General features: G+C 24.8%; 1 protein-coding gene across 2 annotated transcripts in view; it reads left to right on the top strand.

Moving 5' to 3' along the window:
- Positions 1-11,320: 11,320 nt before the first annotated feature.
- Positions 11,321-18,737, top strand: part of LOC129976447 (uncharacterized) — an 85,834-nt gene continuing 78,417 nt past the window's right edge. For both annotated transcript variants that reach the window (XM_056090037.1, XM_056090029.1), the window contains exons 1-2: positions 11,321-11,538; positions 13,645-13,758. In XM_056090037.1, the coding sequence (XP_055946012.1) occupies positions 11,372-11,538; positions 13,645-13,758 (281 nt within the window). In that variant the 5' untranslated portion in view covers positions 11,321-11,371. The remainder of the gene's footprint in view (positions 11,539-13,644; positions 13,759-18,737) is intronic.

The following is an 18,737-nucleotide window of genomic DNA, read 5'->3' as shown; positions in this document are numbered from 1 at the left end:
CTAAGTGGAAAGTTTTTCGCCCAATTTTGTGATTTTACACCAATTTTAATTTTAAAAGTTGATTCAAATTCATATAAATCAATTAAACTTTTTTAAGCATGCAATATATTGAGAAACTGAATGTTAAAAAAAATTAATTGATGAAAATGCTTAAGTAATTAAAGATTCTTACCAAACATAGTTTTAAAATTGTTTGTATGTTTATATATTTGAAAAATTTCCGAAACAACCTAAAAAGCCTCAATTTAAAAAAACAGATTCTCAACACTTCATTGTCGGATTTATATGTATGTATAAAAAAACTCTGTTTTCATAATTATTTTTTATAGAAAGCATGACAAAATAAAAAATATGTAGAGAAAATTATACAACATATATATTAGATATTATAAAATGTAATTCAATGTCCGAGAAACTGCTTATTGAATTCATCGCTTTCTGCGTATAATAAATATTACAAATATTATTCAAAAGTTATGCAACAGTTTATAGCTCTGATCACATCAAGGTTACTAATCACAATCCAAATATTTCTTTAAAAAAGTCACAAATATAATTTGAAATCATACCAATAACCTCTTAAAACAAGATCAATGATCATATTCTATATATATATATAATAGAAATAATAAAAAAATCTGTTTCTGTGCAACAGTCTATTGTTCAGGTAAATTCAAGGTCACTGATAATATTCTATATGTAATAAATATCATAAAATGTATGTAATATGTGCAATAGTTTACATTTCAGGTCACACCAAGGTCATTGATCACATTCAATAAATAGTAAATACTGCAAAATATAATTCTAAATCTATGCAGAGAAAACACTCCAGTGTTAAAAAATTATTGACATGTACATATTTTCAATTTAAGCCATATTTTGCCTCTAAATGTATTTTTGAGGTACTTTGAAAATAGGAATTCTCTTCAAACAATCTGCTAAAAAAACAACGTAATTTTGCTTGATGAAAAATGCATTTTTAATGATTTGAAATTTAGCAGGTTCAAACAAAAAATTTTTTAACTTTCCTTTTCTTAACCTGCATTCTTCTCACCCTGCTGAAACTGTCAAATTCTAACAAGGAATGCAATGCTAGATTATCGACGTTATAATACTTAGAAACAATTAATAAATATTTTAAGTGTATTTATCGTTCTTTTGTAAGAAAATTTATTATTTAAGATAATTTAAAAGTTCAAATATTGATATTTCTCAAAAATATATATTATTTTGCACTTAATGTTGTATCAATAATGGAATAATGAATAATATTCAGTAATTCTGCAAAAACATATGTGCATCGAAAGCTTTCAATTAAATTTTTAATATGATAATTTGATACGGTAGTGCAAGAAATCAAAACAAATTTTTAAGAAAAGTAAAAGAATATAAAAATATTTTTAAATGTTAAATTTATTTATTTCAAATTTTATTGAACATAATCCTTCACTTGGAAAAAATTTCAAGTTAAATTTTTTCATTTTTTTATCTTATACTTGTTATTAAAATCATCCAGTATAATAACTACACATTTTTCACAGGGTTCTAAAATATTTTATATCTTTATGCATAATGGTTGATAATTTCTCTTGAACGTCAAAAAGGAAATATTAAAAATAAAAAAAAAATAAAAACTAACGAGATACTGGTTGGCGAACATTTGCAAGTACACTGCAGTAACCCTACGAATCAGTAACATGGCTCCTGAAGAAGAGTATAAAAACCCTTTTCCTGAACCTGAAAATACTTAACATTCTATTACATCAGATTCTTTCTGATTCTCAACAGAAACTTACTTTTTCAACATGAAAAGCTACTTTGCTTTCATTTTAATTGCAATGTTCGTCTTATCAGTCTTTCAGGAAATAGAGGCTAAAGACTGCGATACACTTTGTAAAATGAGTGGAGTTCATAGAATAAATGGATGTTTTTGCAGATCCATATTGTTAGATAACACTGGAAAAAGAAGCATGTACAGGTAAAAGAAATTTCTTCTCTTCTAACAATCAAGATAACAGTAATATAATAACCAGTGGACTTAATTTCAAACTATAGGTAAAAAGGAACAGAATGTCTGATGGTACCTGTTAGAATTATTTTTTCTCTCTCTTGGTAATGCTAATACAGTTTCGCATCCTCTTATTTTTGTTTACTTAAAATTGTATTTTCGATACAACATGCACATTTACATTAATGATCTAATTAAAATGAATTTCGGTTTGAACAGGCAATCAGAGAAGTTACTTAATTTACCAACCAGTTTAACTTCAAATAAGGTTGGTTTGGATTTTTCATCTTCTTCCAAAATGTCTAACGGATTTATTGTTGTATTTATTTTTAAATCTAATGATTATGTTATTAATATAGTAAAATATGAGTCATTTGTCAAAAAAAAACTCAACTTACCTACCTATCACTGCTTGGAAAGAGCCACGTTTGTATAAATATAATTTTCCAAGGCCTTTCAGATAAAAATTTCGTCTTGAAAAACCAAAAGTTTAACCAAAGATTTAACATAATGAAAATATTTGTTGGATAGTCAAGATAATATAGCTTTCAAAACTGACAACAAAGCAATGGCAGCTATTTATCTTTAATGAAATATTTCTATTCATCTTGGAACAATGACTTGAATTAGAAAATATAATACACTTTTTCATCTTTAATGTTTAAAGCGTTTTTACTTTATAAAACTCGCTTGGTATATACTACATTCATTGCAAAGTTTATTGAATTTCAATATTCTTATCTCTCTGCACTATTATGTATATAATTACTGAAAATTATGTCATGCTATTTATTTATATGTCTAATTTTATCTTAAGAGTAAAACGTAAATAAAATTATACAAATATTACAAAATTAATATTAAAAATATTTAATAGAAATTTTCTTACAGTTTGTTGATTTAATGAAAAAAAAATTTGCAAAAGATTTCATAAAACCACTGATAATATCTCTAATTTAATAAATGTGTAAAATATGTGCTAATTTAATATATGTGTTACGTTACGGAATTAAATTTCTTTCAACTAAGAATAATTGAATTTATCACGCATTCTCCAAACATTGTCATTTATCAACTGCTTGCTAAATAATGGTATTCTTTTTCAGCGTTTTTACATTCAGGATATATAAAAATAATCAATCACCCATTTTTTCATGATAATCAATGCTAAACTTTTCAAAAGTTGGAAAAATTCTCAACCTGAATTTCATCACAATCTATCGAGAGTTGATGATAAAAGTGACATTATTAATATGTTTTAGTATCAGCAACTGGTTCTTGTTGTTTAGTTGTCCAAAAATTATCAAATCAGTTTTAAAACTTAATAATAATTATTTCTTATTATAAATAAAAATATATTATGTAGAGAAAGGATCATTTCACATGAGAAGAAGTCTTTCACAAAAAAAAAAATTCAAGCCTTATTTATAAAGTTGATTTTAACAGAATTTATTGTTGCTGTACTTATTTTTATTTTTACTTTCTTGTATATCAAATATAAAGAAATTGTAATCATCAAAAAATTAGAATTCGAGATTTTCGCAAATTTCCACGTTTGTTACCTCTCTGAATCCGGAAATAAACTTTTGTCATTATTTTTGTCCATCTGTCTAATTGGCTGTATATGAGTGGGATAATTCAAAAACTAGATGGTTGAAATTTGGTGTATGGATTTTAGATCCCATTTGTAAACTTCTATGAAATTTTGAACGAAATCCATTCAGATGAAGTCTGCCTGTCTGTCTGACTGTTCGAGTGCAAGTAAACTCGATAATTATAGAATGTAAGAATTTGATGAATAAAATTTGGCGCACAGGTTTAGAATCTAAAATGTAGATTCTTATTAGGTTAAAAAAAATGTTTCGAAGGGTTCACCGTATGTCTGTACTTTCGCATGCATATAAACGTTGCAACTCATAAATGCAATGATTTAAATCAATTAAATTAGGAATGTGATCTTGTGATTATAAGTATAATTTTATGTTAAATTTTTGGTCTCCAAAACTCTTATTCGCATCTAGTTTCAGTAAAAATGCTAGATTTAGGTCCAAGTTCTATATTTCGTTATTATTGTTCTCCAATGCCAGGCATTTGAGGCCTTGGACAAGGTTTACATTTTATACGGGGATGGTGGTGAATAAGATCTTTATTGGAAAGTAAGTTGGAAAGTTTCATGATCATTTCATGATCAAAAGATTACTCAAGATGATTTTTTATATAATTCAAAATGTAGATCTCAAATTAGCACCCTAAATCACCAAATCATAAAGAACTATTTAAGCTGTTTCCTTCGAACAATAATATTTTAAATGAAGCCCGCTGCTGTGTCATTTGATTATTTGAAAATCATATCCTTTATAGGTACGTAGAAAAAAAAGATTTAATGTCTCAAAAATACAATATAGAAGCTTCCAATTACATGTGGTAAAATACGAAATATAAATTCATAACCGAAATTAAAAAGGAATCATATTCTGAATTAAGAATTATTTTGAAATTTGAAATCATTTTTCAAAAATGATTTCAAATGATGTTTAAGATACCTGAATTGTTTTATGGATTCTGAATTATTAGTCAAGAAGTATGTGAATTACCCTCAGCATCTTTTTTAATAGATTTCATGCACTAAGGTTGCGTCAGTTTCTCTGCAAGATTCCATTTATTCTTTTCATATATTTAAAAAATTTTAATATGACTTTAGTAGTGGCAATCCTTATTAATTCAGTAAAAGATATCATCTTTTCAAAAATAGGTTGATATTTTATCCATATTTCGATATTTATTGTTGAAACTTGGGACTTAGAATACATTCCTGAAATTGTTGCCTGACTACAGTTATTATATTTGTATCATTATCGAATCACAATATGATCACATGTATTTAAAGAAACCATTATTTAAATATACCATAATATATAAGAAAATAATAAAGTAACATGAAACAATTAGATACAAGCAAGAGAAATTCGATTTACTTTCTACCATTAAACTGAAGCATAATATACTGATATTTTATGAGAGATGAATCGAATACTAAGTAACAAAAGCTAATCTATCCATTAATTTCATGTAATAGCATAAAAAAAGGAATAAAAGAAAATTGATAATAAAGTTGAAGAAAATGCAAAATTGTATATATTTACCACAAAATTATAGTGTTACAACATATAAAACAAATAGTTACAAAAGAAAGAAATTGGGCATTTAAACATCTTCATACAGAAAGAGATTAAAACATGATGAAAAATACTGAAAGTTAAACCTAAGTATTATATTTCGATGTTCTAATTGAATGAACTGTGCTTTAAAACATTTTACTAGATAACTTCAGAAAAGTTAATGAAATTCATAATTTGTTTTAACTCATTTAATTTCTGAAATACTTACGAAAATTTCTAACAATTAGTTCAAAAAGATTTTTTTTAAATCAGCTTATATAATATTAATGCAATATGCTTTAAATTATAATAATAAAAAAATCATTCCTATCATTCTAAAAATAATTAAAAATAAAATAATCGTTTAAATATATTCCAACCGTTTTATAAAAAAGAGAATTTTTTTTATGTTTTTTTCCAAAATTTATACAATATATTCTTCTCAAATATAATTTAACTTATGAACATTTAATGCATTTATAAAAAGAATTCTGAAAAGCGAGATACGATTGGTGTAATTTTAAAAAATTCAATATATTTAGACAAGCATATTCCACGTTGATATTCATCGTTTTTAGCAGAATTATTAACTATATATAAAATTAAATAATGATAGAAAATTATTAACTTATAGTTGATTTCCAAATTTTAAATTTCAAATTTTAAGATGAAATACTATCAAAGAAAAATGAAGAAAATGGTTGATTTACATTTTAAATTCTGAAATATGCAATTTAGTCTTCTAAAAATTAAATATAATTTTTAATTTAAGATTTTTTTTAAACTAAAGAGTCAGATTTTTTAAATAACATTAAAAGCATAACAACGCCATTTCTTAAATACTTATTTGGTATAAAAGGTTATTCGCAACATTTTCCTGTTTCTTGTTGTTGTTTTTTTCACTGTTTGTAGCATTTGTAAATATTTCATTTTTCTTGAACTGCATGGAAGATTTATAGTTTGCCTAAATTTTTCTTGGAAAGTAATTTCAGTAAAACATTAGACGTAAATTTCCAGAATGTGTAAGAAAATGGTATGCTTAACACTCGTTCTCTAATTTTTATATGCTTGATGTTCAATAAATTCACTTATTAATCTGAAATCTGCGTTATGATGCAAAATATGTTGGAAGTTTTTCCTGATAAGATAAATAAAAAAATAATTTTAATTTAATGCCAAATTTATTCTGTGATCTTTTTTATCGTTAGCTGCTTATAATTTTTTAACTTTAAAGTTATGATTATTTTTTCGTAAAAATGGGGAAAAGGTAATATCTGTAAATGAACAAAACACTTAAAGACAATTACCATTTTCTGAAAGAACACAAATATCTTGAAATATCTACATGAAGAACAAATGAGAAATAAAGTACAAGTTAATTTAATGTTGATGAAAATACATGTTTACATCTAAATATAGACAAAAAGAATTTCAATACTAGATAATAATCCTCTTATTTTAGATTAAATGCACTCTTCGAAATTATTAAAACTGCATACAGTGAAGAAATATTTATAGTGATATAGTGTTTTTCCAAGTAAAATTCATGACTATTTTTAAATGAAACTTTTCATTTTAATTAAAATATAAAAAAAGAGAAAGAGAAGAGTAGGATTTGTTTTACAATAATGAATCACTTTGCTAAGAAAAGCAATATTGTACAATTAAAAGAATGAATCTGAAATTTTTTTACGAATAATGGTTATCCTGATGAACATTCTAAAAAATATTTTGGTAATCGAAGCGCTTTTATTTCTCTTTATCGTACCATTGGAAAAAATTATTTCAAAACTGAATAAAATATTATTAAAATATATATAAAACCTTCACTGCCTATGGAATAGTTGAATATGTTTATTTTTTAAAGTCTATGCTTAATAAACATGAATAAAAACTCAAATTGGTTTTGTATTTTCCTTGCCATTTGCTTTTTTAGCATGTGAAAATATGCGAAACTTATGTATAATATTTCTGCTAAAAGCATTTATTTAATAGCGTACAACCTTTTGTCTTCGTTTCTTATGCATGACATATAAGAAAAATCATATTAATAAACAAATGTAGGTTATTGTTTTTTGCCTGTTGAGAATTCAAAAATATTTTAATAAAAACATTCACATTTCTAAATCATAGTTTTGAAATTAATTAATTTGTCATGTTTTAAAAGCATATTTTATTTTATATTGGTTTATATCTATATTTTATTCGTTCATTTAAAGCAAAAAGGTAAATATTTCTTTTTTATTGATTAAAAACATTTTGATAAGTTCTTCCTTATTCAGAAAAAAATATCTAAACATTTTGTGTTTGTTCTTACCACGCTGATTTAGGTATTTAAAAAACATTATTCAGAAAAGCATAAACAATTTGTTTGAAAAGAGATGTGATAGCAATTAAGTGAAATATTCTGTAAATACGGGTTCTATGAAACAAACAGCAGTTTAAAACATCGTTTGATATTTTTTTCAAACGAATAATGAAATTAAAGTTTTGTTAACAGGCTTAAATTCTTCAGAATTAGAAAAAAAGATTACACAAAAAAATTGTTTATTTTGAATCATTTTCTTATGACAAGATTCACCACTGCAATGATGAAAAACTATTAAATAAAACTTCTTTGTGTATGTTCTAAATCAAAGAAACATTTGCAGTTTAAAAATATCTTTTGGTGTGATTTCATTCGCAAAATTTTAATGGTGTATTTTCTTACGAATTCAAAATAAACCTGTGTCTAATAGAAACGAACTGACTTTAATAATATTAAAGATTTTACTTGACATTTGTGGATGTAAAATTCTATAAAAATGACTCTAAAAACAGTATTTTTCTCGTTGTTTAGACAGGATTTTAGATCTAATTGTAGCCTTTTGTTTCTCTTCTCTTTTAGGAAGATGAAGGATTTAATTTTATTTAGAATCCAGAAATACTTTTATTTCTAAAGATAGTCATTTTCTTTGATTTGAAAAGGTATCAAATTCAAAATGTTTTTAACTTTTGGATTTTCTGCACTTATAATATGCATGCTCTTAGGCATGATAGTTTATACAGATGTAGTTTGTGCTTTTTTAAACTGGTATTTAAAAGGAAGTTACTTTTTTAAGAACACTTAACTAAGTAATAAGGAGTAGAAAAGATAAGGAATTAAGAAAAACTAAAAGCCTTATGTGATTGAACCAAGATGGATGAAACGAATAAGTAATTCTAGAACCATGCATTATAAATTTTAAACTTTTGCTACAGGCAACGTGGAATACAATTCTTTATTATTTTACGCAATTTTTTATATGATGTAGTTAAGGTGTTGCATATTAATAACAATTCTTTCAGTTTCTAAAATATACCAATATGTATCTATTAAAAACAATTAATGTTTCCAAAAATTCCAGGAAAATTATTATATTTTACGATGAAAAAAATCATAATTGATAAATAGAATAAATATCATCTTTCTATCTTTCCGATTCTCATCGTTTTTCTTTTTATTTAAAGTGTTAAATTAATACTGAGTGAAGGAAGCAATTAATTTTCAATCACACACACAAATAAAATATTTATTGTTTATGCTAGGTCGTTTCAAAATTCAGTAATAAAGAAGAAATAACGAATAATTTATATTTTTTCTTAACCAATTGTCTGGGATCTCATAAAGTATTATAAATATTATAATGTTTGAAACATGCAGCATGTTTTCTTGAAAGCTATTTTTTTTTTTTCAAAAAACAAATGGGTAATTTATTTTTCGATCTCCTAATACGCTGACTCAAAAGTATTATTTCAGACGAATTCAAGAACGTCTTTTAAGTTTTTCTGTAAATTCGAATTTAAATTAAGAAATTGAAATATGATTCGAATGGAAAATAACAAAGCATGGATTATGTTAATGAAAAAGAAATAAAGATTTCAAAACATCTTCTCCTACTGTTAGACCTGATTCATTTTAAATAATTTCTTTAAATATTTTTCAAGAGAAATATCTTCATCAATTCAAATCATACTTAGTTAAATAGCTACCTTTCTACGGTTTATTGAACACACCAGAATTTTAACAAAATGAATAATTTAGTATGATTTCATATAAATGTTTACAACAGCACAAGTCTTTTTTCTGCATTGACTTTACAGCGAAGTAGAATTACTTTAGAAAATACAATGATTCTACATCTCAATAGTTCCTGAGAATTTATTGTACTTAAATTTACTTAACAATGAATTAAAAATGACATGCTGACTTTGATTATTAAATAAAAAATACTTAATTTTTTAATATGTCTTAATAAGTTTAATAAATTTTACTACATTTTAACTAGCATGAATTATCGTAAGTTTCTTCATAAAACTATGTTAGCCTTTTAAACTGACTATCGTATTCTTTAATAACGGTCCATTATTTTGATTTCGAAAAGATATGATGATATCATATACTTTAATTTACTATCAAACCAATCTCAGTAATTATCTAACAGATAATTATTGATAATTCTACATGTTTCACAAAAATAGGCATTGGTTGTGTTTCTACATTTCCACTCATTCAAAAAAAAAAAAACATTTTTTTTTATCGGTATAGCAAATGAACTGTACTTTAATATCAATTTTAAAAAATCAATGGAATATGTTTAAATGACATTATTAGAAATACTTCATATCCATCTGAAGTAATCAATTAGTTATTAAAGCTTTTAATATGAGAAAAACAAATCAGTTAAATAAATTATATGGAGAAAATGGACAGAAAAAGAATTGTTTTTATATAACGAAATTAGTAAGATACAACACATCATTTCAATGGCAGGGCAGCGAATATATTCTCTGTATTCCACTACATGATTAGAAACGATCAATTTATAAGAATATTTTATTGCAAAACAAAAATAAATGTATCATATTTTCTGCATTCAGTGAATGCAAAGGAAGACCCTGTATAGAAATGATGTTTTCATAAATTTACTAAGACTGGATTGTAAAAGCTTCTTGAATTTTGCGACTGTTAATTTTATTATGGAATGTCGTTTTTCTTAATAAGCGTCGAGCCATTCTGTACAGTGATCTCTTTTATGAAAAAAAAAAATATTTCTTCCAACTTGGCGAGTTTATTGCCGCTCCAAATGTTTTACAATTGTTGTAAAGGATAAATTGTTAATTCTTTACTTTAAAATTATTTAATTTTTTTGTAATACTAGCTACTCTAAATTGTTAAAATGTTAAACATAATTAGATATTTACTAAGAATTCTTCAGAAAAACAATACATTTTAAAAACAGAACTCAATGTTTTTTCTAGGTTCCTCTTAAGTTTGAACTTTAAATAGCTAAATCAGAATTTTCTTTTAAACAAATACAGTACTTATTTATTTTAAAAATCCGTTCATATTACAGAAATAAATAAAAAAAATTAATAAAATTTATGCTTTAATTACTAAAATAAAATTCCTCATTTTACAATTTAATTTATTAAAATAAATTGGCTTATTTTAATTTTAAAAATATGCTTCTAAAACTCTTACGATTCTTTATAAAGCATTTTAGTAAACATTATGTGTCTAATCATTTGGCTTTAACTTTCAGATATACAAAATATCCACATATAAACTTAACAGAGCATGTTATGCAAAATCATTATAAAACTGGATATTTTTAAGAGACCAGAAATTAAAAACTTTTTCTCGTTTCAAATTGTTAAAATTACTTTCTTTTGTGTTCAATATTTCAAACTAACAGAAATGGTATCTTCCTAACTTTCTCCTAATTAATTCCTCTTAAAAGTTCCTAAATTTCTTATTAGCAATCATCTTTGTTTTAAGTTGAAGGAAAAATAACTCGCACATTTATGTTCAATACCAAAAATGATTTTAAATATCCATGCAAACATTAAAAGCTCCTGAAGATTTGATAATTTTTTTTAATGAAACAAATTTTCTTATTCTATTGTGTTAACCATTTTTCCATTAGTACATATAATTCTATAATAGTTACAAACAGTTAAAATAAGAAAAATATTCATGCTGAGTAATATTGTTTACATCTATAAATAAATTGGCGAGTAGAAAACTTTATTACATATGGTAACCCTAAAACAAAAGCCACTGTGACCATTGGGCAAACCATATAAAAGCAAGCTGATTCGCTAATCCCAACACAGAGTAATAGCAATTCTTTCAAAGACATAGAATCATATTCACAGGTTAACCAAAATCTGCTTAAAAATGAAAATTCTGGCAATTGTTGCGTGTCTCTTGGCAATCACCCTAACCGTGATGGAAGTAACAGAAGCAATTGACTGCAACGAACTCTGTTTAAAAAGTGGAGTCCCTCATATCAGAGGCTGCTTTTGCAGATCTCAAATTTTATCTGGAAAAAGAAATTCTGAAAGGTATTGTAGCGTTTCTTTAATTATTTGGTAAAATGTTTTACACAATAGAATTAGTATTTGATAAATATTAATTCCTTGAGAGATTTAATTGCATTGGTAACGCATGATGTGCTTAATTATCCCATTATAATATATTAAAAGATAAATTGTTATTTGAAAGAAAAATAACATTATATAAATAAAGACATGTTATATCAATTTTTTGAATTTTACAACAAAAATTCTCTATGTAAAATTTGAAGGAAAAAAAATAAAATGATTTCATTAATTTGTTTTAATTCAATATTTAAACAAATAATTGCAAGCTTATCGTATTCCTACGGTATGATTGATGAAAAGTAAAATTTACCAAAATGAGATAATTCTTGATTTATAATTAATGTTATTTACTCAATTTGAATTTCCTGATTATTTTTACAACTTCTAGAATAGTTATTTGTGGGAAAAATTCTAAAACTGAGAAATGTTAATAAGATGTCATAGCATAATGCATTTCAGATTTAATTCATTAGAAATGCATTTGCAATCAAAATATATTTTCTTAATGTATATGTTATTCTGAATTCAGAATAAATAATTTTTATAAACCTTTGAAACATTTACAAGACATAATTTCTTTCATTAATTTGATTGCTAAATGCTATTACTAAAGCTATTTCAATCATTCATAAACTCTTGACATTCTTCAAAATTATTTGCGATTTAATCATAAATTATTCATTTCTGGATGTTGAAACATAAAATATCTACATAAAAAAATTGTAGAAACCATAAGCAGTTGAGCATAACTGCAATTTGAAATCAACGATCGTTTTTGATATTTCGAATTCATAGAAATATAGGAATGTCTACATATGTTTTTGTAGCTTGTTGCATAGATTGGAACAACTTGAATCCGTTGCAGAACATTATAATAATAAAACAACAAAGATGATTAAAAAAGTACTTTTGTGATCAATAAGTATAGAGAATATTTCACTCAAAACAAATATATACTGCAAACGATTATCAAACTCTTATGACATATTTTAAATCTGGCAACATTCAGTATTTTATTTTATATTATCGTCTGAATATAATTTTGTTTTTAATTAAATACAAATTTTGATTTTGTCACTTTTTCAAAATGATCGAATGTTATTTAGAAAAGAATATAAATGAATTTTATTTCGACAAAATTCTGCTACAAAAATATTTGCATTATTGCAAAAAAAAAAAAAAAAAGATTTTGTAGACAGAATTTGTAGACAGTAATGCAATAAATATTGACTAATAATCTTATATCTTTTTTGTTGTATAATACCATTTCCGATACTTCTTGATCACAGTAGTTTATCATAAACTTTCTTCAATAAAATTTTCGAAACTATTTAATTATATCTCAAAACATACAGCTCTTTTTATTTAATTGCATTGAACTGTGAAGTACCCTAGTAAAATTGAAACTGAATTATGTTAATTTCATGAAATTAATTTAGCAAAAACTAAATTATTTTTTGAAAAAAAAGGACTTTATTCCGAAACCTGAAAATTTAAAATGATATCGAATTTATTTCAAATGCTAAATTTCATTCGGTGTGCTTCCATTATTCTCAAAACCAAAGAAATCGTTTTCATTTAATTTTTAGATTTTGTTTCATGCTTTAACAAAATAAATTTTTTATTACCTGAATGATTTCATTGTTAATATTAAAACAATAATCTATTTCTGTTGAAGATATTAAAAACGCTTTTAAAATAATTCCAAAAACAATAGTTTTTAAAATGTATAGTACTAAAATGATATATTAATCATATTGGAAGTCTTGCATTCATGTAACCATAACATCTCAATTTCATATAAATTAAGCAAATGATTTTTTGATTATGAATTAAAATAAAATAATGGGCAAGTATAATAGTAATTACTGAATTTTTTAAACATAAAATCAGGGTTCGTATGCCTTTTGGCTTGTTTCTTTTCTCCTACGTTATTATCGAATTTTCAAAACCTTTTTCTTTGTACGGAGCCTATCCGAAACTTGTCAGTTTAGATCAAAATCTTACAAATTTGAAACAATAAAAGTGCATTGCTTTATCCACTGATGATTGAATTTCTTTTGGAAGGGCTGAAACAAAGGAATATAACTGCTCAGAGCTCTGCCGTTTGAGTTCAGTAAATCGTATTGGGCCATGCTACTGCAGACCAGATATTGTTCAACAAAAGAAAAGCGATTCCAGGTACAACGAATTTTCTTTCTGAATATGATGGAAAAAATATGGACTGGTAAAAAAAATATGGAAATGTTTTTGATATACATAAATGTTGATGATAATCTGAATGAAATGTTTATTGTCTAATAAAAATTAATTTTCCATGATAATTTAGCGTTAGTTAATCCTTTTCAAGCGTCTCTCAATCCAAGCTCAAAGTTATACATATTTCGTGTGTGGTAATTTTAAAATCAACGATTCAAAGACTTAAATGATCTTTCGTTGAAACATGTTCATTTTAATTTGTGTTAAAAGATATATTCAACTTAAAAATCATAATTTAAATTTTAATATGCATTATTGGTACATTTATCAATTGCTACAAAAAAAATTGATCATGTTATAAAAAACCCCGGCGTTGTAAAATAAATGTAAGATGAGATTGAATTTGGCATACTATTAGCAATTGAATCATATATGATTTAAGAGTTTTCAATTTTTTTTATCGACTATTTTAGAATATTTTTTATCAAATATAAATTATCATTTTTTTACACAAGAATTTTTATACCTTTCGAAAAATATGCATGCAAAAACAGTTTTAAGAAGAAAATTTAAGAACTTCTTTTACAGAAAAATCTTTGCCATTCTTTATGAATGAATTTCTCTTTATTAACATTAACAACGTTAAAATTATTAACATTATTAATCTCTTAACTTTATTAATATTTTAACATCATTTGGCCCTATGTCGCAATATTTTTTTTTCTTTAATTCGATTATTGAAGCAATTGTTTAGAATCACAAATGAAATTCTCATAGATTATAAGAAAAGCCTAATTAACGGAAGAAAAACAGCAACATTTAATACCACAGTAGTCTAATCCTCTAGTAATATTTATTGTACTGTAGCTTATGTCTCATACATTCACCAGAACTCCACAACAGCGAGCTCCACAAAAAGCGAAACAAATATCTACCGAAATATCGTGAAAAGAAAATAAATGAAGTCGCAATTGAAATTGAATTGATTGAATTGAATTGAGAATGCATACCAGATAAATTAAGATGGTAGAAAGAGAATCTATTCTATTATAATTTTGGCAAAAAGCTGAGGATTGGTAAATCAAAATAGAGTCTAAATTGATCTATATTCATTTAATACTAGAAATAGCGAACCTTTTTTGAACATTTATATTTATATTTGAGCATTTATATGTAGATTATCAAAAGATAATATTAAGTTAACGGCAAGTAGAAATAAAATGATTTCCTGATGCCATAAAACTATTTCAAGTTTTTTCCGATATCAAAAAAAAAAAAAAAACCATAAAATAAAACTTTAATTTAACAAATTATTAAAAATTTTAAACTGGATATTGAATATTTCGTCAGTATACTGCTCAAAGGAATCTCAAAGAAAATGAAAGAAAACGAGAAACGAATCAATGTGATCTTAAACTATTTTTTAAATTACAATCTATTTAACAGACAAAAGTATAAGTAGAGATAAATAAAAGCTTTAAAAATTTTGCTTTTTTATCTTTTAAATTTAATTTTTTAATGATATCAGTTTTATTTCCACATATTTTTTGTAATTTTAATAATTTTTCAAAATATCTTTAAATACATTTTATACAATAATTTCATTTTAATTAAACTCATTGATATAAATGAAACAGTACAAATCGGCATTTTTGCATGAGCGTCACTTTCTTATGCAACCAATTAACTATACATGTTTTTTCAAATTTAATTTATCGCCATCATTAACGATTTATTCTTATAGGAAAATCGAAATTGAAAAAAAAAAACTTTCTACTTTATTTGCTCAAAATTTAAAAGAATTTGTCATCAAAGTCCTCTAAAATGATCACAAATCTCCAAATTGATTAAATCTATTTTAAAAAATTAAATATGATTTAATTAAATATGTAAAACTTCGAATTATCCCTCTATCTTTAGAATCTTTGATCAATCAAAATTGTTAAGGAATAAGGGAAGTCTTATTCATAAAATTCTAATTTGCGTGCTAAATAAGCAGTATTAAATTCATATCTATACGATTTAACTCTATAAGTACTAAAAGTAACTCTAAGTACCAAACTCTAACGTATAAATTAATATAAGTTAACTCCATGAGTACCAAACATCCATTCAACGAAACTGCTGTGGATCCCCTAGACGCTAGATATCCCTAATAAATAACTCCCCTTTTCGTTGAGTGTGTTGAATTGAATATTCGAGGCTCTTGCTTTACTGTTAGATACTCTTCCCATATGGATTTAGGGACAAGTAGTTTTCTAAGATATTTCAAGAGATGCCCTAGAATACATTTGTCTAAAAGCATGCTATCAGGTGCTATCTATGTGGTTTTTGAAGAGACACATAATTTTTCTTATTGTTGGAATAGAAACTCTAACCTTCCAATATTTTGAAGTATCTTAATTAGACTAATGCTAGAAATGAGAAGCTTAGTGCCCTCTTTCTTTTAAAAATCGGATGAAAGCAAGAAAACGCCTCAAAAATCAATGCTCATAAATCAACTATCGTTGATTTACTTAGAAGTATTTTTTTAAATTTATTAAAAAAAAGGATAAATCTATTTTAAAAATTTATACTGCTAAAATATTTCAGACTAGGGGATCGAATCTCCTTTCATTTTTCATTACTAGTAATCTAGTTCTAATAAATATTGCTAAAAATAATGTAAATTTCTTGAAAATTTTAATTAAAATTTAATTTAAATTGTATGTTCAGACTCCAAAACTCATTAAAGTTTCTTGAAATTACCTTATCATATCCTTGCTCTCAATTTTTAATGGATTCGCCTTTTTTATCAATTGCCTTCCAATTTTTCTCTATATTATAAAATTTTCAAGAGTGGATTAAGTGTAAATAAGAATTTTTAATTTAATTTAAGTGTAATATTTTATAATAAAAATTTTGATAATCCCTAAACCAATATTATTTTAATCTACATTAAATTATTAAAAGAAAATTAGATCATAAATATTTCAGTTCTCTTTTATAGTCTTAAAGGTTTTAGGAATACAATAGCAATTTCTCTTCAAACTTTTATAAAATATAAGGTATCAAATATGAAAGATTTTCAAAACACACCATGGCTCTCATTTTTTTAAAAATGTAGAATAAAAAAATCACAAGTATATTCATCCGATTCGGACAGTAAGTTATCAGAAAGAGTGTTTGTAACTTTTATTTGAAAGATGCCACTAGAAAGTGTTATGCTACGAATATTTTACAGAGGAATAACGGTATTGTCATGACTGAAAAGGATAAAGTGTTTTTCTCAGTTTGTTCAGTAAAGTGAAAGAATTGAGAAAAAATTTAAATCTTGATATTTTTAAAGTGAATTTCAAATATCTGCGTTCGGAATATTACACTATTTCAAAAGTATCAAAGCAAAAGAATGTGTTTAAAAATATATAATACATAGAAATTCTAGTCACTTCTACCGCCTAAAGTTAAAAAACTGTTTTTCCTAAAAATGTCGATTTTCTATAGCTTTCATCCAATTTATTTCTAAGTAAAATTCTTGATACAAAGTATCTAACCGTCATTCGTTCTATTGTGGCATTATATCGACTATGTTTCGAATTTTGATTATTTTTGAAAATAGTTTTTCTCGGATTACATTGATATATCTATCGCAGTTTTGAAAGTAAAATACATGTGCTTTGCTTGAATATCTGCAAGATCAAAAAGCATACAGGGATATTTACTAAAAATGTCTGAAAAATAGAGATTTTATTGTAACTTTAGACAGAAAGAGAAACTCTGTAAAATTATCTTATTTTTATATATTCTTAATATATTTATCAGTGAAGGTGGCCCAGGATTCACAACGAATTGAGATTTAAAATAATTTTTTATGTAAAAATATTTCAAAAAAACAAGTTTTTAGTAAAATTTCAGTAAAATGAATTATTAAGTTAAAAAAGTGCCAGAACTTCAGCAAGGTTTTTAAAACATTTGATAAATTTTGAATAATTTTATATACTGCACAATAATGTTGATTTTATATTTAGTTTTACTCAATATTTATATTATTGTCGAACATTGTATGAAATATTCTATTAATCTGTAGGGCTTAAAGAGAAAAAAAAAATTGTTGATTTTTTTTTTTTTTTTTTTGCTTTTTTTAAGTGTATGCAAATCTTGCTTCCAAATTCTACAGAAATAAAAAAAAATTATCTGCCATATTCTAAGGGTTAGTTACCCTATATCAGTTCCGTTAAAACTCTTTATTATCTGTGCTTTGCTCTTTCAAACTGCACCCCTTTTTTTTCCATTTTCCTTAAGAATTTTAGAAGGTTAATGATTTTGAACAAAATATTTCACGAGAATCTACTACGCTCGCACATAAAAGGATATTATCTTTAAATTTAATATATAACCGGCATTTAAAAGAAACATTAAGAATTTAAACAAATCAAGTGTCATAATAACAAAAAAGGCCAGTATGGTGTAAAAAATGCTTTTGCATTTGATTTAGAAATATTGTCTCCTATTTTATTTCAAGGTGTATTTCCACATCGTAAAGTTAATTTTGGTATAAATGTAATTTACAGTTTTAATACATAATTTGTAATATCTAAAATTAGCTTCTACATTTTTTAGATTTTTTTTCTTTTTCTTTAACTTTCTGCTGCATACATAATTCATATCTATGTTACATTTTGAATAAATTTCACTTTTATAAAATTAATCTCATATTGTATAAACATTTCATAATTTATAATAAATTAAATATCGTAATTTTAAAATAATTTATTCATCATTCAAAGACACTGCCTTTTACATTTCCCACTACTGGTCAATATGGGTTATGGGTTAAGGTAGGATTTAACTTACAAACAACAGTTATAAAATGATAGTCGTGGATTCTATCTGTGGGAAATACTTGAAACCAGCATTTTTGAAAAAAGTGATAGATCGTTTTGCAATTTGGCAATAAATTACTGTGGTTAGGATTGCGAAGA

The sequence above is a fragment of the Argiope bruennichi genome, chromosome 1 (genome assembly GCF_947563725.1).
Source record: "Argiope bruennichi chromosome 1, qqArgBrue1.1, whole genome shotgun sequence".
Lineage (NCBI taxonomy): Eukaryota > Metazoa > Arthropoda > Arachnida > Araneae > Araneidae > Argiope > Argiope bruennichi.
This window is presented reverse-complemented; position numbering and strand designations above follow the sequence as displayed.